The sequence below is a fragment of the Choloepus didactylus genome, chromosome 12, assembly GCF_015220235.1.
Source record: "Choloepus didactylus isolate mChoDid1 chromosome 12, mChoDid1.pri, whole genome shotgun sequence".
NCBI lineage: Eukaryota > Metazoa > Chordata > Mammalia > Pilosa > Megalonychidae > Choloepus > Choloepus didactylus.
Genome location: NC_051318.1, coordinates 38,024,681 through 38,044,250, shown reverse-complemented (window position 1 = coordinate 38,044,250; position 19,570 = coordinate 38,024,681). Strand labels below are relative to the sequence as shown.

At 40.6% G+C, this 19,570-nt stretch overlaps 1 protein-coding gene across 1 annotated transcript in view; it reads right to left on the bottom strand.

Annotated features, from left to right (window-relative positions):
* Nucleotides 1-12,457: 12,457 nt before the first annotated feature.
* Nucleotides 12,458-19,570, bottom strand: part of SLC15A1 (solute carrier family 15 member 1) — a 46,895-nt gene continuing 39,782 nt past the window's right edge. The window contains exons 18-22 of the mRNA XM_037800092.1: nt 18,215-18,322; nt 17,993-18,098; nt 17,289-17,441; nt 13,756-13,863; nt 12,458-12,793 (exon numbers count right to left, since the gene is read on the bottom strand). Coding sequence (XP_037656020.1) covers nt 12,602-12,793; nt 13,756-13,863; nt 17,289-17,441; nt 17,993-18,098; nt 18,215-18,322 — 667 coding nt within the window. The 3' untranslated portion in view covers nt 12,458-12,601. The remainder of the gene's footprint in view (nt 12,794-13,755; nt 13,864-17,288; nt 17,442-17,992; nt 18,099-18,214; nt 18,323-19,570) is intronic.

The following is a 19,570-nucleotide window of genomic DNA, read 5'->3' as shown; positions in this document are numbered from 1 at the left end:
TTTGGCCTGAATTGCCTTAGTCCTAAACAGATCCACTTCATTCATATCTCTAAATGAAGCCTGAACTCTTTTTCAGCTTTTTAAACATTTGCTGTATGAGGTAATACTGACATTTCTATCTCCTGAGCTCTAGCTCTGAGTCTCAGGTGTCACACAGAACCCAAAGTTCCAGAAACCAACCAGGTTATACACAAAGAGCTCATCATCTCAGAATTTATAGATACCATTACAACTCAGGCATAGATGTGACTGCTATAAGAACTTACAATCTAGAGACCTTTACAATAAGACTTCCCCTGATAACTTATGCTCTAAGATTCAATTCTCAGAGTTTACACATTATAGTTAGTCCATATTAGTAAGGCATTATAATGTTTGTCTTTTTGTTTTTGGCTTGTTTCATTCAAAATGTTGTCCTCAAGATCCATTCACCTAGTTCCATGCCTCACAGATTCATTCCTTGTAGTTGCTCAATATTCTATTGTATGCATACGCCACAGTTCACCATTTTGTTCATCAGTCAATGTACCCTTAGGCCACCTCCATCAATTGTAAATCGTGAATACTGACACCATAAACCCCAGTGTACCAATGTGCATTTGTGTCCCTGCTCTTAGAAATTCCAAGTATATACCCAATAATGAAGTTGGAGGACCTTATGGCATCCACATACTTAGCTTCTTGTGAAACCATGCTGTCTTCTGGGTAGGCTATACCATTCTACTTTCCTGGATTTTTTTTTTTTAAGATTTAAAATATGGACTTGTTAATGGAGCTGAACTAACACCATTGTCCACCTTCTCCTAATTGGGTTGAAAAGACCTTCTTGAGTATATTTTCCAAAACTCACCTAAGCCACAAGCTAAGAGAATACCATCCTATCCTCTGTTGCTTTGGTGGGTTTCTTATTAGTTCAGACAGATGATGTCCAAATTTCCCATAATTTTAATTTTACATTTTTAGAAGGGAAACTTCTGCATAAGAGGATAATACATAGATTATTACCAAATAAACTCTAGTTTATATTCTAGTATATTATTAGGGAGACTGAGAAAGCAAGGAAGTAGGTGGGCATGGAGGTAACAGTTTCTATAAAGGAAAATAATATCTTACACATTTGAATCTTTTGAGGAGACAAGATGTGGAGATGATTTATTTTTGACTTTTAATATGCCTGATTTAAGTCTGAGCAGTCAAATCACTCTAAGGAATATGCCTAGCTGCTAGGAGATTACAGTAAGAATAGTGCAATTAGAACCTCTTGCCATACAAATACAAACACGCAATGGGACTAGTGGTCATGCTTCTCAGCCTCATTCAAGTAAGTCCGGCAAGTGCCACTGGAAGATGCTGTGCTGGGCACTGGAGGTGCTTACACAATCCCTGAGAATGCTTTACCAAGGCAAGCATAGGTTTTCAATTCCAGGATTTCAACTTGAGTAAGTTCTGTGGGTAAATGTGGGGTAAAGCACAGATAATAATAGTCCCTGTGCCTTGAAGCTATTAGCCAGTGCTAAACCCCAAAGGGTAAGGTGGTGGACAAGATTAGTAATATGAGAAACAAGAAATATCTTATCTTATTCTTGGGTGTGATTCTAAGCCAAGATTATAAATATTCAGGAAAAGGATAACATAGAATCAGTAATCAAAGTGAGTAAATGTTCACAGTGAATTCTGTTAGTCAAGACTACAGTCAGCTGTGATCATATTAATCTGAGAATCCTCATTAAAAGGGACTAGAAAAGTGGCCTTCCAGAGTTTTCCAAACACCTTGGGAAGCCCTGCCATCAAGCCACTCCTGGAACTAGCGGATAAGCTTTTCCCTTGGTTTAAGAGGCAGTGCTAAGAGGGCCTGGATCTGGCAATGTTGTTGGGATCAGCTGACTTTCCACAGAGGGAAGCTGCTTAAGAGTAAGTTTAAGTCCTGTTTTTCTGAAACGTAACACACAACCTTGTTAGAAGAATTACCCATTGGGATGTTTACACTGCACTAGCACTCCTCACTCCCAAGCCAAGTGAGCCCCAACATTTAAAAAAAAATATGACCGTGCTCATTTTTTGTTTTTAATGATGTCCCTCAATGAACCCCACATTCCAGTCCTAACCTCTGTGTGATCCTCTCACTGGAGTGTGGGCTGTCCTTAATGGATGCCTTCTTACAAATAGAATTTGGCAGGAGTAATGGCAAGTCACTTTTTTTTTCCTTTTTAATTTTTATTGGGATTTTTCAGATACCATACAATTATCCAGAGATCCAAAGTGTACAATCAGTTGCCCCGGTACCCTTATACAGCCATTCATCCATCACCACACTTAATTTTTGTTCAATTTTTAGAAACTTTTCATTACTCCAGACAAGAAATAAAGTGAAAGATGAAAAAAAAAAAAGAAAGAAAAGAAAAGGAAACTCTATTCCTCTCCTATCCCTAACCAACCCCCCTCAATTGTTGACTCCTAGTATTGATATAGTACATTTGTTACTGTTTATGAAAAAATGTTGAAATACTACTAACTGTAGTATACAATTTGCAATAGGTATATATTTCTTCCCTATATTCTCCTCTATTATTAACTTCTAATTGTCTTGTCATACATTTGTTCTGGTTCATGGAAGAGATTTCTAATATTTGTACAGTTTATCATGGACATTGCCCACCATAGGATTCAGTTTTATACATTCCCATCTTTTGATCTCCAACTTTCCTTCTGGTGACATATATGACTCTGAGCTTCCCCTTTCCACCTCATTCATACACCATTCGGCACTGTTAGTTTTTCTCACATCTTGCTACCGACACCTCTGTTCGTTTCCAAACATTTAAGTTCATCCTAGTTGAACATTCTGCTCATACTAAGCAACCGCTCCCGATTCTTAAGCCTCGTCCTATATCTTGGTACCTTATATTTCCTGTTTATGAGTTTACATATTATAATTATTTCCTATCAGTGAGACCCTGCAATATTTGTCCTTATGTGTCTGGCTTATTTCACTCAGTATATTGCCCTCCAGGTTTTGTCATCAACCCATTTTTTTTTAATATGGTTTTGTTCACACACCATACATTCCATCCTAAGTAAATAATTGATGGTTCCCTGTATGGTCATATATTTATGTGTTTACCATCTTCACCACTATCTATATAAGGACATCTACATTTCTTCCACAAGGCAGGAGGGAGAGTCAAAGAAGGTGGAGAGGCAAAAGAAAGAGGAAAAAAAAATGACAGCTAGGAATCAGCAAAAGGAAAAATAACCTTAAATCAAAGTAGGGTCAAGAGTCAGATAACACCACCGATGTCAAGTGTCTAACGTGCCTCCCCTATCCCCCCTTCTTATCTGCATTTACCTTGGTATATCACCTTTGTTACATTAAAGGAAGCATAATACAATGATTCTATTAGTTATAGTCTCTAGTTTACGTTGATTGCATCCCTCCCCCAATGCCTCCCCATTTTTAACATCTTGCAATGTTGACATTTGCTTGTTCTCCCTCGTAAAAGAACATGTTTGTACATTTTATCACACTTGTTGAACACTCTAGATTTCACCAAGTTACGCAGTCCCAGTCTTTATCTTTCCTCCTTTCTTCTGGTGTCGCACATGCTCCCAAGCTTCCTCTCTCAACCGTATTCACAGTTATCTTTGTTCAGTGTACTTACATTGCTGTGCTACCATCTCCCAAAATTGTGTTCCAAACCACGCACTCCTGTCTTCTCCTATCACTCTATAGTGCTCCCTTTAGTATTTCCTGTAGGGCGGTGTCTTGTTCACAAAGTCTCTCATTGTCTGTTTGTCAGAAAATATTTTGAGCTCTCCCTCATATTTGAAGGACAGCTTTGCTTGATATAGGATTTTTATTGGTGGTTTTCCTCTTTCAGTATCTTAAATATATCTCACCACTTCCTTCTTGCCTCCATGGTTTCTGCTGAGAGATCCGCACATAGTCTTATTAAGCTTCCTTTGTACGTGATGGATTGCTTTTCTCTTGCTGCTTTCAGGATTCTCTTTGTCTTTGACATTTGATAATCTGATTATTAAGTGTCTTGGTGTAGGCCTATTCAGATCTATTCTGTTTGGAGTACGCTGAGCTTCTTGGATCTGTAATTTTATGTCTTTCATAAGAGATGGGAAATTTTCATTAATTATTTCCTCTATTATTGCTTCTGCCCCCTTTCCCTTCTCTTCTCCTTCTGGGACACCAATGATACGTACATTCTTGTACTTTGTTTCATCCTTAAGTTCCCGGAGATGTTGCTCATATTTTTTCATTCTTTTCTCCATCTGCTACTTTGCATGTAGACTTTCAGGTGTTTTGTTCTCCAGTTCCTGAGTGTTTTCTTCTGCCTCTTGAGATCTGCTGTTGTATGTTTCCATTGTGTCTTTTGTCTCTTGTGGCTTTCATTTCCATAGATTCTACTAGTTGTTTTTTTGAACTTTCGATTTCTCCCTCATGTATGCCCAGTATTTTCTTTACAGCCTCTATCTCTTTTGTGAAATAGTCTCTAAACTTTTTGAATTGATTCAGCATTAGTTGTTTAAATTCTTGTATCTCAGTTGAAGTGTACGTTTGTTCCTTTGACTGGGCCAGAACTTTGTTTTTCTTAGTGTAGGTTGTCTAGGCATGGTTTCCAAGAACAGAATAGGCTCAGGTCCCAGAGGGAAGAAATATTCAGTATCTGGTTTCCCTGAGTGTATGTCTTAGAAAATGGGTACACCCTGTGATGCCTCAGGTCACTGTGCTTTTCTGCCCAGCAGGTGGTGCCTGTTAGTCTATAATTCTTGACTGGTGTGAGGAGGTATGGCCGTGTTCCCCCAGGCTCTGGGGTCTGGTTCTGAATGGAAAGGGCCCTACCCTTTTCCTCTTAGAGAAGATAGACCCCCTACAGGGAGGTCATTAGCATTTCAATGGTCTCTCTCTCTGCTTGTGCTATCTCCACCCTTCTCTGAGTCACAGCACTGGGAACTGAAAATGGCTGGGGCTTTCTCCACTGCGCTGAAAAAGAAACAGATAGTCCCCTTCAGACCTAGTCCAAGGCAACCCTCTGGCTCTCCTAGGTCAGTCATCACCCAAAGCCTCTGTCTGTTTTTTGGGGATTCGTACCGGTAGTGAGCAGTTCACACTCGCTACTTAAAACCCCAGTTGGAGCTCAGCTGAGCTATATTCACTTGCTGGGAGAGAGCTTCTCTCTGGCACCACAAGGCTTTGCAGCTCGGGCTATGGGATCTCCCGATTTGGATCCGCAGTTTTTACTTACAGATTTTATGCTGTGATCTCGGGCATTCCTCCCAATTCAGGTTGGTGTATGATGAGTGGACGGTCTTGTTTGTCCCCCTGCAGTTATTCTGGATTATTTCCTAGTTGTTTCTGTTTTTTTTTTTTTAGTTGTTCCAAGGGGACTACTTAGCTTCCACTCCTCTCTATGCCGCCATCTTCCCTCTACAGCAAGTCACTTTTGAGACCATATTATGAAAAGACTGTGGCCTGTCTTGGGGCTCTGTTTTGTTTTCTCTCACATCACTTGTCCTGGGGGGCCCTGGCTGCCTTGTCCTGACCACCTGTGGAGAGGCCACATGGTTGACCCTGCTCATTTTTGGTGGGGGGAGGGCATCTAAGCCACACCAGCCCAATCAGATTCTCCTACGTGTTTGGATTTGGAATTTAGCTCCTTAATCTGAACTACACTGTGGGATAGCCACTCTCAACCATGGGAATGGTTTAGCAGAGAAAGTTGGTTTGTGAAGAAAGAAAAGTGAAGCCTAAGCATAGAGGGAAGCAGATCAAGAGAGAAAGAAATGAGTTCTGGTGGAATCTTAGTATTTTCCAGAGGCATTTCTGTCCTTGAGTTCAAGGAGTCACCCCTTTTGCATTGTAAAAACTCTCCCCTTTTTGCTCAAGCTAGCTGGAGTTGGGACTCATTGCACAGTGGAATTGCCTGGGAGCTTAAAAACAGCTGGATTCCTAGGCTGCACCTTAGATCAATTAAATGAGGATCTCTGAGCATTGGACACAGGCATTGGTATCTTTTAAAGCTTCCCAAGAGATTCCATTATGCAGTCAAGTTTGAGAATCTCTGGCTTATGAGAAGGTATGGGACTGGGAAGGTTGGGGGTGGGACACAGACCCAGGCAGTCAGAATCTGACTAAGACTGCTGTGCTAGTAATTTGCTAATCCTGTGAGATCTGGGGTTGGGGTTCAGGGGCCAGGATGAGACACCCACCGTGCAACATTTCTGTATAGGAAGGTGTTCTAGTTTGCTAATGCTGCCAGGATGCAAAACACCAGAAATGGATTGGCTTTTATAAAGGGGGTTTATTTGGTTACACAGTTACAGTCGTTAGGCCATAAAGTATCCAAGGTAATGCATCAACAATCAGGTACCTTCACTGGAGGATGGCCAATGGCATCTGGAAAACCTCTGTTAGCTGGGAAGGCAAGTGGCTGGCATTTGCTCCAAAGTTCTGGGTTCAAAATGACTTTCTCCCAGGACTTTCCTCTCTAGGTTGCTGTTCCTCAAAAACATCACTCTCAGTTGCTCTTGGGGCATTTGTCCTTTCTTAGCTTCTCTGGAGCAAAAGTCTGCTTTCAAAGGCTGACTCCAAAATGTCTCTTATCTGCAGCTACTCTCTCAGCATCTGTGCATTCTTCAAAGTGTCTGTCTTAGCTGTAGCTCCTCTTCAAAATGTCACTCTCAGCTGCACTGAGTTCCTTCTGTTTGTCAACTCATTTATATGACTCCAGTGATTTAATATAGACCCACCCTGAATGGGTGGGGTAACACCTCCATGGAAATTATCCAATCAGAGTCATCAGCCACAGTTGGGTGGGGCACACTTCCATGCAAACAACCTAATCCAGACATTCCAACTTAATCCCCACTAATATGTCTGCCCCCCACAAGATTGCATCAAAGAACATGGCTTTTTCTGGAGGACATAATATATACAAACTGGTACAGAAGGGTATGCACAGGAGAGGGAAGACACCTCACAATGAAAAATGAGCCTGCACATTCTCTGCCTGCCTGTGCTGCCAGCCCAGGGGCATGGCTGCCTTCCTCACCATTTCAGCTCTACTGATCATTAAACACTGGCAATGAGAGGCTGGTTTGTGTGTTGACTGGGAGCCTGGGCTCTGAAGACTGTGGTGTTCAGAATCCAGCTTCTGCCAGTTGCTGACTGTGTGGCCTTGAGCAGGTTACTTGGTCACTCTGTGCCTGTTTTCTTCTCTGTAGAATGGGATAATAATAGTAATGTACACTGTAGGGCTACTGCAAGGATTGCATACTTGGACACTTAATGCAGTAGAATGTTTTGCACTATCAAGTGTTCAATAAATGTTAACTGCTATTTTTTTTATTATTAAAAAAAATGAGGCCGCAAAACAATTCCAGAATGCATGACAAAAATCTGTGGCTAGAGGAGGTGGGGCAAGATGGCAGCATAGGGAGGTGTGGAATTTAGTTAGTCCCCTAGAACAACTAAATAGCCAGGAACAACTAGTAAATAATGTGGAATAAATGTTAGGAAGACTTCTGTGACTGGACAACATCATACGCCAGTCTGGAATGGGTGGAATGGCTGAGATTGCAGCATAGAACTGTAAGCAAAGCTCCCAAAGTGTGAAGCTGGCACCTCTCCCCAGCCATCCTGGCAGGCTGATTTGGAACATGTGGGAAGAAGAAGCAGTCCCTTCCATGAGCACAGGAATGTAGCTTACCTAAGCTCCAATTGCAGTTTTAATTAACAAATTTGGACAATTGAATACAAGCTACTAGCACAGACAAAGCTGGAGTAAGCAGGAAAGGAACCCAGAGGTTTCTCCTGGCAGAGAGGAGGTGGAGCTGATGGGAAAAATACATAAATAAATAAAAACAGGGGCTTTTGAAGTCAGCTGAGCTCAGAACACTACAAAAAGGCTGTGTCCCAAGAAAAGGAGCATACAGAACTGGGTAACTCTGGTTCTTACCTGGTGAACTGGAGGGCTGGGGACTGGTTCTGAAAAGGGGACTTCCTCCTCCCCTCTTTTCTAAGTAGCTCATTAGAGAAAGCCTCAGGCATTTTCAATTGTCATCACTGAACCAGGCAAGGCTGGAGTTAAGATAGAGAGTCAAAGGAAAAACTCAAGTGTAGAAGATAATTCCCTAAAGGGATTATTTTCCCTAAGAAAAGGGGGGGCCCATCTCAAGTGGTGGCCCTCCCTCAGAGAACTCAGACTCCAGGGCATGGGAAAAAAACAAAAAACAAAAAAACAGAAAGAGTTTACGCTTGTCTTCTGACACCCTCATCCCCTGGTTGGGACAGGGTCCACTGAGAATTAAAGGCCACAGTGCTTCTTTACCCCAGTGGGGAGCTGTGGGCTGACAAGCACCACCTGCTGGGCAGGATAGGAAAACAGTCTAGAGGCCTCACAGGAAAGTCTGACAACCTTCTGGGTCTCATCTTCAGGGAAACCTGATACAGATTACATCCTCCTGAGACCAGGGCCTGTCTGGTCTTGTAAAATCTTATTGGGGTAATCAAGGAAAACAGATGCCTAGACAACAAAAAACTATGAATCACACCAGGAAAAACAAAGATATGGCCCAAAGGAACAAATTTACACTTCAGATGATATACAGGAGTTGAAAAAACTAATTAAAGATCTTCAAACAAATATGCTAAATCAATTCAAAAATCAAATCAATGAGTTAAGGGATGATATTGCAAAAAAGATGAAGGATAAAAAGAAGACATTGGGTGAACATAAGGAAGAACTTGCAAGTTTGAAAAAACACTTGGCAGAACTTAAGGGAATGAAAGTCACAATAGAAGAGATGAAAAACACAATGAAGACATAAAATAGCAGATTTGAAGAGGCAGAAGAAAGGATTCATGAACAAGAGGATAGGGCATCTGAAATCCTACACACAAAAGAAAAGCTAGGGAAAAGAATGGAAAAATATGAACAGGGTCTCAGGGAATCGAAGCACAACATGAAGTGCACAAATATATGTGTCATGGGTGTCCCAGAAGGAGAAGGGAAGGGAAAAGGGGCGGAAAGAATAATGGAGGAATGGATTACTGAAATTTTTCCATCTCTTTTGAAAGACGTAAAATTACAGAGCCAAGAAGCAAGTGTACCCCAAACAGAATAGATCTGAGTAGACCGACTCCAAGATACTTAATAATCAGATTACTTTATTTGGACTTCTACCTTCCAAACTGTGAGCCAGTAAATGTCTGCTGTTTAAGCTATCTGGGGTATTTGTCACAGCAGCCCTGGCAAACTAAGACATGCATACATTGAAAGGCTCCTCAAAATATTTCAACTTTTAGATGTAAGCTATGAAGCCCTGATATTTCCAGTGTCCTCTCCAGATACTACCCCAGCTGTCCCCAACCCATGTTGGATTGCACTTTAACACTCATTCAATGTTCAAGTCTTGTGTATTATTTTGTTTATATACTTCTATTTTAGCCTGGAATTTAGAGAAAGGCATAAAGAAAGTCAAGGAAATGAAGTCAAGGAAAGGGCAGATGATCAGAAGTTATTGATCTGGTCCTACAACCCCCACTCCAAAACCATGACAAATATCATTTTCAGAAGTCCTGCATCTAGAAGACTTGTGCTATCAACTGCCAGTCTTTCTTGTGCTTGGAAGAAGTGGTCAAATAAATAGCTGGGGGGAGAATTCTCTGAAAACTCAGCCCTGATTAGCAAAGCCCTTTAAAGGCCAAAGAAGGTCATGTATGTGTCATTTCCATCCATATACAAAGCAAACTACAGGGTTAGAGTCAGAGTAGGTTGAGGGGGCAGGGAAATGTTTCCTCATTCAAATATTTGGAAGCCTGTCGTATACCAAGCACCCTCAAACAAAGGACTTTTGAGAACTTAGATTGTCCAGTATTCTCTTTACTTAATAGGAGAGGAAAATGAGATCTAAATGTCAAAAGTGGCCCAAACTCACACAGTCGCTATGTGCTGGTTTGAATCTATTATGTCCCCTACAACAGCCATGTTCTTTAATGCTATCTTGTGGGGGCAGACTTACTAGTCTTTTGATTAGGGTGGAACCTTTTGATTGAATGTTGAGATGCGACCCACTCAGCCGTAGGTGAGAACTTTGATTAAATTATTTCCATGGAAGTGTGGACCCCACCCATGCAGGGTGGGTCTTGATTAGTTCACTGGAGTATTCAAGAGAGCTCAAGAGCCGATGCTTATGCTTGGAGATGCTTGGAGAAGGATGTTTGGAAATGCTACGTTAAGAGATAAAGCCCAGAGTTTGCCTCGGAGAAGCTAAGAGAGGACTGCCAGACGCTTAGAGAGAAATGCCCTGGGAGAAAGAAGCAAGGACACAAAGGAGTTGAGAGAGAGGAGCAAAGAGAGAAGCCCAGAGACATTCTGGAGAAAGCTATTTTGAAACACAACCAGGAGCAAAGGACCAGCAGACGCCAGCCACGTGCCCTGACAGAGGTGTTCCAGACATCATTGGCGTTCTTCAGTGAAGGTATTCTCTTGTTGATACCTTAGTATGGACAGTTTTATGGCCTTAGAACTGTAAATTTGTAACCTAATAAATTCCCTTTATAAAAGCCAATCCACTTTTGGTATTCTGCATAATGGCAACTCTAGCAAACTGGAACAGGTTATTAAAAGAGTTAGGATTAGAATCAGATTATTTCTCTTTTGATTATTGACAAGAGTGAGGCAATGAACATTGAATGCACATCATTGTAACTATTGGTTTCCCCATCTAAGGAAAAACACGTAAATTACAGGGTAGACATGCCACCGAGCAGAGTGGCCAAATTAGTAACCGCTTATATCCAGTCTTTCACACCATTTGTTAATTAGACAATCATACCCTGATTAAACTTCAATAGTGTTCAGTTCTCTGCCTCTTGAATCTTACAGCAGCATAACTCAAGAGATTTAAAGTGGTTAACAAATAGAGGCTTACCATATTTCTGAGATTGAATGGCAAAAATGGTGTACACAGGGAAATTTCTGTCTAGAGAAAGCTAGACAATTACAACTATGCTAAGGTATGCACGATGCCTGAGTGCTATGGTGTTATGGGAGCTCAGAGAAAGGCCCCTACCTAATGTGGGGGGATTTTGGAGGGCAGGAAAACTCTTGCAGGTAGTGGCCCTGAGTCTTGAAAATGAAGAGCAGTCGGGCAAAGGGTGATAGAGGAGGGGATGGGTAGAATATAAATGTCTCAGGACCTGACTTTTTTGTCTTTGGCCTAGGGATGGAATCTGATGCATTCTAGGAATGGGAAGAAGTTCTGTGACGGTCACATCAGAGGGAATGGAGAGAAGAAAGAAGTGTCCAGAGGAAAAAGAGCCTTGTGGGCTGCCAGTTAAGGAATCCGGACTTGACCCTAAGAGCAGAAGCTGTTTTAAGCAAGGTTTGATGAGTGCATTACACATTTCTCGCTCTGGACTTTGACTCTCTCCCTTCAATTCTGTCTCCATAGTGCAAAGTTCAGTTTGTATCATCTCTAATCCAGGAATCAGTTTCATTCTTCAGAGCTGTGGACAAGTTTATCAAAGAGCAGCCTTTTGTTTTTATGGGAATACAAAAGAAGAATCATTCTGTGTCAGATACCTGGGAACGGTTAAATGAGATCTATACAATAAATTAGACATCAACTGTTGACAAGGTCTTAGAAGAATTTTTATTCAAGTAGAAGAATGCTCATGAATACAGAGAAAAACACTACAAGATGCTGTGGTATGTATATACAAAAATACATACATACATACATAGAAATAGAAAGTCTCTAATAATAAAAGGAAAGTGTAGGTGTGTATAACACTGGGAAAAATAGAACCAGGAAGAAACAAACCTCAATGTTTCTCTCATGTCCCTGGGATTTATCATATGGCGGTTGCTTTTGTTGAAGCTTCTATCAGCTTCTAAAGAAATTTTAATGAACATGTATTGCTTTTATAATCAGATAAAAGATTTGTTATCCTACTCAAAAACACATGGACACTTATTTTTAAGAAAAGGAATTTATTCATACCATTGAAACTCCAAAATTCATTACTGGCCTTAACCTGAGTGGTCCTTTGAATTATATGTAATTTTAAAAGTGGTAGGATTTAACACAAAAACAAAAGGTAAAGTTATCTTTTATACAAGCTGGTAGTGTAATACTAGTTGGTACTTGTATACCATTCCAAAACCTGTAAAGTCAGTTTGGGCACTGGTCCCTGCCTTAGTCAACATTGTTTTCATAGGAGTACTATAGTGCAAACAACATGGATCATTGTTACTCTTTCAAAAAGTTAGGTTAACCCCAAATAACTTTATTCTTTGTGGTAGGGAAAGAGTTAAATTCAGGGTATGTACTCAGTAAAAGTGTGTGTGTGTGTGTGTGTGTGTGTGTGTGTGTGTATCTTAAATAAGACTTAAAAAAAAAAAATAAAGACTTCTTCCAGACTTTTAGGTTCAGTGCTGGCTCCTTAGAAAATACCTTTCTTGGTTTGGTTCACAATTCTAAAGTCTCCCCCATCAGGGGCCATCCAACAGAGTGTCCTGCCAGTTGGAGATACAAGCCAGGGAGTTTGCTGGACCCAGTCCATCATTCACTTACTTCTTGACATTCACATCTGTGTCTGTGAGACAGGACCCAACAAAGTAGGTTGATTATTCTTTTCAATGCTCCTTTTATTTTCATCTTCATCAAACTGAGCTTCAATCTCTGCTGGATTGACGTAAGTATAGAATCGAGCCATGGTGGCAAATATTATACAGACAACCAGAAGCAATGCAGCAAATAGAGTGTACTCAGCCCACTTGAAGGAATTGGAGTTGAACAAGAAAAAAACAAAACAGTACAGGTTATGTTAATATATATATATATATCCCATGGACATTTTCTTGCTAATTCCAGATGAAAAGTACTTTGAAATTAAATTGCTATGGAAAATTGGTAGGCTGTTGCCATAAATGCAAATTAGTTGATTATTGCTACAAATACTTAATTGTCACCTCTTCTTGAACGCCCAAGCAGATACATACCATTTTCATAATAGCACCAGGGTCCCAAAACACAAGACTTTGGAAAGATGATGGAAAAGTTATGAAGACCCCAAGCCTTAAGACACATATGGGTGGTCTTGGGAAGGATGAGGACCAGGACAACATGAAGCAGTATCCTTCAGGGGAAAAGAATGTGCTGAACTGTACCAAGCAGAGACCCCCATGTGATCTCTGCCCTTGTGAACAACCCCTAGAACTCACGAGATCCCTGCATTAGCAACATTCTGATGGGAGCCACTGGAAAGGGACCACTCCCTTATGAAGTAGACCCACTGAAGTGCTGAGGACAGAATTTAAGAATCTGAAAAGACCTCTTTTTAATTTTAGTGGAAAAATTACAACTTCTAGAATGGTTTAACTTGGGTATTATGAAAGTTTCTAGATCAAATATCTCGTTTAGGGCGATCAAGCTGCATTCATCAAAGCTAGGAAAGATCTTGCGTTTGTTAGTAAACCACATTAGGTTGTTTGCACGTTGATGCAATCCAGTTATTTTGGTTTTCAAAATCCAACTGTTAACACTAAGTGGAAATAAGAAGAATCAACATGCACGTTGCCATAAAGACTATTTGGTAATATCCCCATCTGGCTGGTCAGGCGGTTTCATCTGTCATTAGCCCAGATGACCATGTACATATATAGAAGGCTACGGAGAGTTGTCATGATGACCATGCACAGATAAACAGAGGTAGGTATGATGTTTTCTGCCCAGTACCTGCTCACTGAACTGGCCTGCCCCGGCCACGATGAGCACAATGATGTTGCCAACAGCCACTGTCAATAGCCATCCAGCTTGAAGCACCGACTTCATGTTGGAAGGAGCCTGTGGAAGAAAAATAACGTGCATTCCAATCCAGAGCATAACTTCAAGGTAGGAGAACATAGCTCACTGATTCATTTAATTAAGCAGTCAACCTCCCAAAATGCATACAAAAGTCAGGTTAGTTTAAATGTAAAAAGGATCATCACTTGGGTATCCAGACTCCCAATACTAATGCTGTATGAAAGAAGCATACAAAATCCATTGTTACTCTCCCTCCATGTATCTGCAAAGTTGTCATCTTAGTTAAATAGAAAATTCTACATGGGGACTGAATGTATTTCCACAGAAGAATTTCAAACAAAGCCATCCAGTAGATTTTCTTCCCTCCAAAAAGAGGCTGATCTCTGAGCTATAAGCTTGCTCTTCTGTGACCTTCTCTGTCACTTCACCAAAATAACTCTTTGAATTCTTACCACCTACATTATGGTCATCTCCTTTATCAGACTGTAAGATCATTGCAGAATGATATTATCCAACTCGCCTTAAAAATTGAAGGTATTAGGCATTGTGGATACAATGACTATATCTGTAGTTTTGATAAAATAGTTCAGAAATTAAGTTCTAATTCAGGTATTAGAAAAATTTGCTTCATTAACCTAATATACTTAAAAGCAATAGTATTTTTTAAAATTTCTTTTTAAAGCTAGGCCTTATTTAGTATGTTTACTGGGAGCTATAAAGCAACCTCAACTGACCTTAAAGATAATGAGGACACTTGTAAAGGACACTGTTATGAATAGTTGATAACCTTTGGTTGCTTCAGAATGTAGGATTGATTATCATAACCCTGGTCGAGTCATTGATATGATGTTTTTTTCTAATTAAGACTCTAAATTTCTAGTGAATGACTGTGTAAATACATGCAAATATGTGTATATATATATGTACCAATGAAGCTAAATAGAATAACCTTTCTGTTCAGCAAAGACAAGACTTCATGATTGTTTTCGTTTCCTGGCTACTAAAACAAGTACCATACAGTGGGCTGGCTTAATTTATTGGCTCATGGTTTCAGAGGCTAAAAGGCTTTCTTCCTCCCAGGATCAGTATCTTCTGACTGACCAGCGATCTTTGGGATTCCTTGGCTTTCCTGTCACATGGCAATGCACATGTAGTTGTCTTCTCCTTTCTCTTCTAGATTCCATTGATTTCCAGCTTCTTGCTGCTTCCCATGGCTTCTCCTTTGATGTCCAATTTCCTTTGCTTATAAGGACTTCAGCCATATTGTATTAAGCCCCACCCTCATTCAGTTTGAGCACACATTAGCTAACAACACCTTCAAAGGTCCTATTTACAAATGGTCCACTCCTATAGGACAAGTGGTTGGAACCTAAATATGCCCTTTGTGGGGGACATGATTCAATCCCCAACAGTCTACTCTGGGGACTCCAAAAAGACACGTTCTTCCCAGATGCAAAATGCATTCATGCTATCACAACATCCCCCAAACCTTAAGTCATTTCAGTAACCATGCTAAGTAAGTCTCATCAAAATCAGATATGGCTGTGGTCCATCCTGGGGCCAAATTCCTCTGTCTGATGGACCTGTGAAACCTAGAAAACAAACTACCTGCTTCCATTGTACAATGGTGGGCTATGCACAGGATAAATATTTCCACTCCAGTATGGAGAAATTGGGAGGAAAACAGGGGTCATGGGTTCCAAATAAGGGAAACCAAGCAGGGCAAACTCCATTAGATTTCAAGGTCTGAGAGTCATCTATGGATCAATGTTTTGTCCACCAGGCCTAATGAAGTGGCATCCTACCACTTTCAAGTGCTTGCACAGCAGCCATGCTCTCCCAGAACTGGGGTGAAGACCCCACAATCTCTGAGCACTGGGGTGATAGCATTCTTTTTGAACAATAGGTCACAAGGCTTTCCCACTTCAAGCACTGGGGCAGATGCCTGCCCCCTCCAAGAGCAGGGATGGACACACTGTTTCCAAGCAAGTGGGTGGGCCTGTTCTCCTGGCCCAAGGAGATCTCTTCCATCCAGACCTCAGCTTCCACACTTCTGCTCTTGAAGTCGTTCTTCTTTCAATTCATCCCTTCTGTGTCCCTTGCAGGCATTGCATCTGTTCATATAAATTTGGCAAAAACCTTGTCAGCTTTGTATGCAGTAGCAGGGGGTTCAAACCATCAGACAATAGAACTTTCCACAGATCCTTCCTGGATAACTGCATTTCCAATCTTGGCTTTCTCTGAAATGGCTGAATGGATGAGTGTTCAGCCACAGCCTCTTTAGCAAAGGTTCATTCAGCAGAACCCAGACATGGAGCCCTGTCCTCTGGGGACTCACTTCCTGAAAGCTCAGGGAGGTTCCTGACAGAGCTGCTGCTTCTGGCCCTTGTCTCAGAGCACACTATCTGGACAGGCTCAGAATTTTCCAAATCATCAATTTCTGGTTTCTTTGTGCTTAACAGTTCCTACCCTTAGTTTATCCTTTTCCACTCCTCATTTCACTGTAAGCTGAAAGGAGAAAGCAGGTTGCACCTTCCACACTTAGCTTGGAAATCTCCTCAGCTAAATGTAAGTTCATTGCCTGCAAGTTCTGCCTTCCATCCAACATAAGACAGTTTCACCAAGTTCTCTGCCACTTTATAACAAGCATTGCCTTTCTTCCAATTTCCAACAACATATTCATCATTTCCTTCTCAGGCCTCACTGATGTACCTTTAATGTCCCTATTCTACCAACAGTCTCTTTAAAGCCATCTAGGCTTTCTCCATCGAGCTCCTCACAATTCTTCCAGCCTCCACCATGACCAAATCCAAAACTGTTTCTTTATTTTAGGTGCTAGTCATAGTAGCACTCTACTTTCTGGTACCAAAACTGTTTTAGATTCCTAACTGATGAAACAAATTATCTGTTGACTTCACGACAGAAATTTATTGGCTCATGGTTTCAGGGATAGAAGGCTGGTTTCTTCCTGGGGTTGGTATTTCTGGCTAGCCAGCAATCTTTGGGATTCCTTGGCTTTTCCGTCACATGGCAAAGTACACGGGCAGCTGTCTTCTCCTTTCTCTTCCAGGTTCCATTGACTTCCAGCTTCTGGTTGCTCCCTGTGGTTTTTCTTTCTGTGTCCAATTTCTTTTGCTTATAAGGACATCAGCCATATTGGATTAAGGCCTACCCTCATTCAGTTGGGGCACGCCTCATCTAATAACATCTTCAGCAGCCCTATTTGCAATGGGTTCACGCCCACAGGACCAGGGGTTGGGACCTGAACGTGCTTTTTATGGGAGATGTGATTCAACCCCAACAATAATCTCAAAGAACTTGTTCTGTGGAAGATACCACAATGCTTTCTAGAAATTTTCAAAACTATAAACATATGGCTATGCTAGATTTTAAATGAACTCCAAGCAGTACTTCCTGAAGGCAGGGGTGTGGGAAAAGAGTAGTAAAAAATTTTAACGAAAGACCTGAGAATATGAGAACTCCAGTCCCGTGATAGAGAAGACCACCTCGCCACAGGTGAGGAGGAAGTACTGTGGGATTTGCAGCGCCATGTTAATCGTGTTGGGTGAAATGTCTGTAAATGCTTCCCAATCAGGGCAGTCCATTTGACTTTCATTCTAAAACAAAAAGGCAAAGTGGGGGAGAAGAAATTAAAATCCATATTGCTTTTAGAGTAAAAATTGCTCTAACAGGCAAACTGAGTTTGGCCTTCTTAGGTTAAGTCATATAATTTAAGCATGTATTTTAAATGTAAATATCAAACACTACATTTTATACTTATGATGGAATGCCCTTGGTGGGATTTGGAAATACATTCACTTTTATTTTCCTCTTACATGAGAGAATAAATTAGAAGTCAGGTTTGTTTAAAACATCGGCATCTCTTTGAACTAAAAGTTTCTAAAAGTCATGCTAATAGTCTGTAAGGAAGCATCAGATATCAGTCAACATGAACTTTCAGAGTAAAGTAATCTGTTGAATTTTATTCTAATGGTTAACTTAAGTCAATGATAAGTTAAGGAATTAGTGGTAAATTAATCATAACCAATTTAAAATACATATCCTAATATTACACTTGTTAAATCATTACCATATCCTAAGTGCTTGTGAGGGTTCATACCACTAAAGTTTGAGTAGAACTTCCAATACCATGCAATAAATTACAAACCTTCTTTATTACATAGGTGTATGCACTACCAAATTCAAGGCGCGGAGATTCGAAATCAGTTTTACATTGTGGTGGAAACACTGCTGAGCTTATACTGAAGGTTTTTCTATTAAAAGAAAGAGTAACATAAGTTAACCTTCTTGCTATTAAAAATTTGAATGTATTATTTAAAGAAAAAAAACATAAAATTCTTGTACTTTGGAGCAAATTATTGGTACTTACGTGCCAGAAGGAAAAAATTGATATTTGCTGGCATTGTGACTGGTGACATTTTCATAAACTTTGCCCTCCATTGTAATGTTGACGCTCTCATCAAACGTATTTACAAATCTGAAATAGATAACCATCAATCTTGTAACTGAACTATGCAATTATTTACTCTAGGCCACAGTACATGAAACTGAAATTGGGTTATATTCTGCTTTTAAACGGATTTAAGATCTTTACAGAAGATTTCTGGATTTTAAGGCAGCGAGTTAGCAATCCTAGATTTGCCATGGCTCATCTACTCATGAGAACACACCTAACAGAATTTATTTAACACAGCATTTGTGCATTCCAGGTACTGTAATAAGTACTTTGCAGCTATTAACCCGTTCAATGATATTTTGAGATATTAAGGAGAGATTGAAATAAGTATTGATCTCTTCCCCTTCAAGAAGGCAGCCACATCTTTGTGTTCCTTGCTTCAGAAACTTTAGAGCTAAAGTCGTGAAGGACCAAAAGCAGAAGTTGTCCAGTGTCTAAAAGACAACCACCAACAGGGCTTTTTGGGGGGGAGTTGGGGAGAAGACCAACTATTTCCTTTACCTCTAGGATCCTGGCAGGGAGGGGCTCCAAAGATGGGAGGTATAGAAGTGGGCCAACCCAGCAGTAAGAGACAGAATTGAGAAACTTCCCTCAGATGGTGCAGACATGTACATATGGCAGTTCCTACGGTAACCGTACTAGCACACCTTTCTTCTGGAAGGCAGCTTAGAATGGAATACGCGACAAGACTCAGTACTATGTCCCAAGGCTTTCAGTCTCAGCAAAGTCCCCTGTGCTTCAGCTTTCCATGGAACCAGTGGAGTTGTTTGTCTTCAAAGGACCATTTAGGTGGTGAATAGTGTAGACAGATGATTAGAGATGTTTTCTTTAAATGTTCCAGGTTATAGAAAACCCTGAGACTCCTGTATTACCATAGGGAGATGGAGGGGCTAAGACCTACTGATTTCTTCATCACACAGGAGAGTGAGGGCTTAAGGCAGATTATCCAATTTAGAAAACAAGAAGTAGTAATTTTGTACAACTAAGTACTGTAAAGTACAATTTAACCTCGACATCCCTAAAAAATGTAGTAAAGTTTCACCAGTTTTATGGCAACAATAATACTGGTTAAATTCTAGGCACTGGGGGAAAATGTCAATGAATTAAGCTCAGATCCTGAAATCTTGAGGCATTCTACTTGGTGTAGTTTGACAGGTGATTAACATGGAAGACTGAAGCTGACAGTGGGTCAATAAGATGCCAAGTATATAGAATTAGTACTGCTCTAAACTGTAAAAGCTACTTTTATCAAAGATTAAGATCAAACAT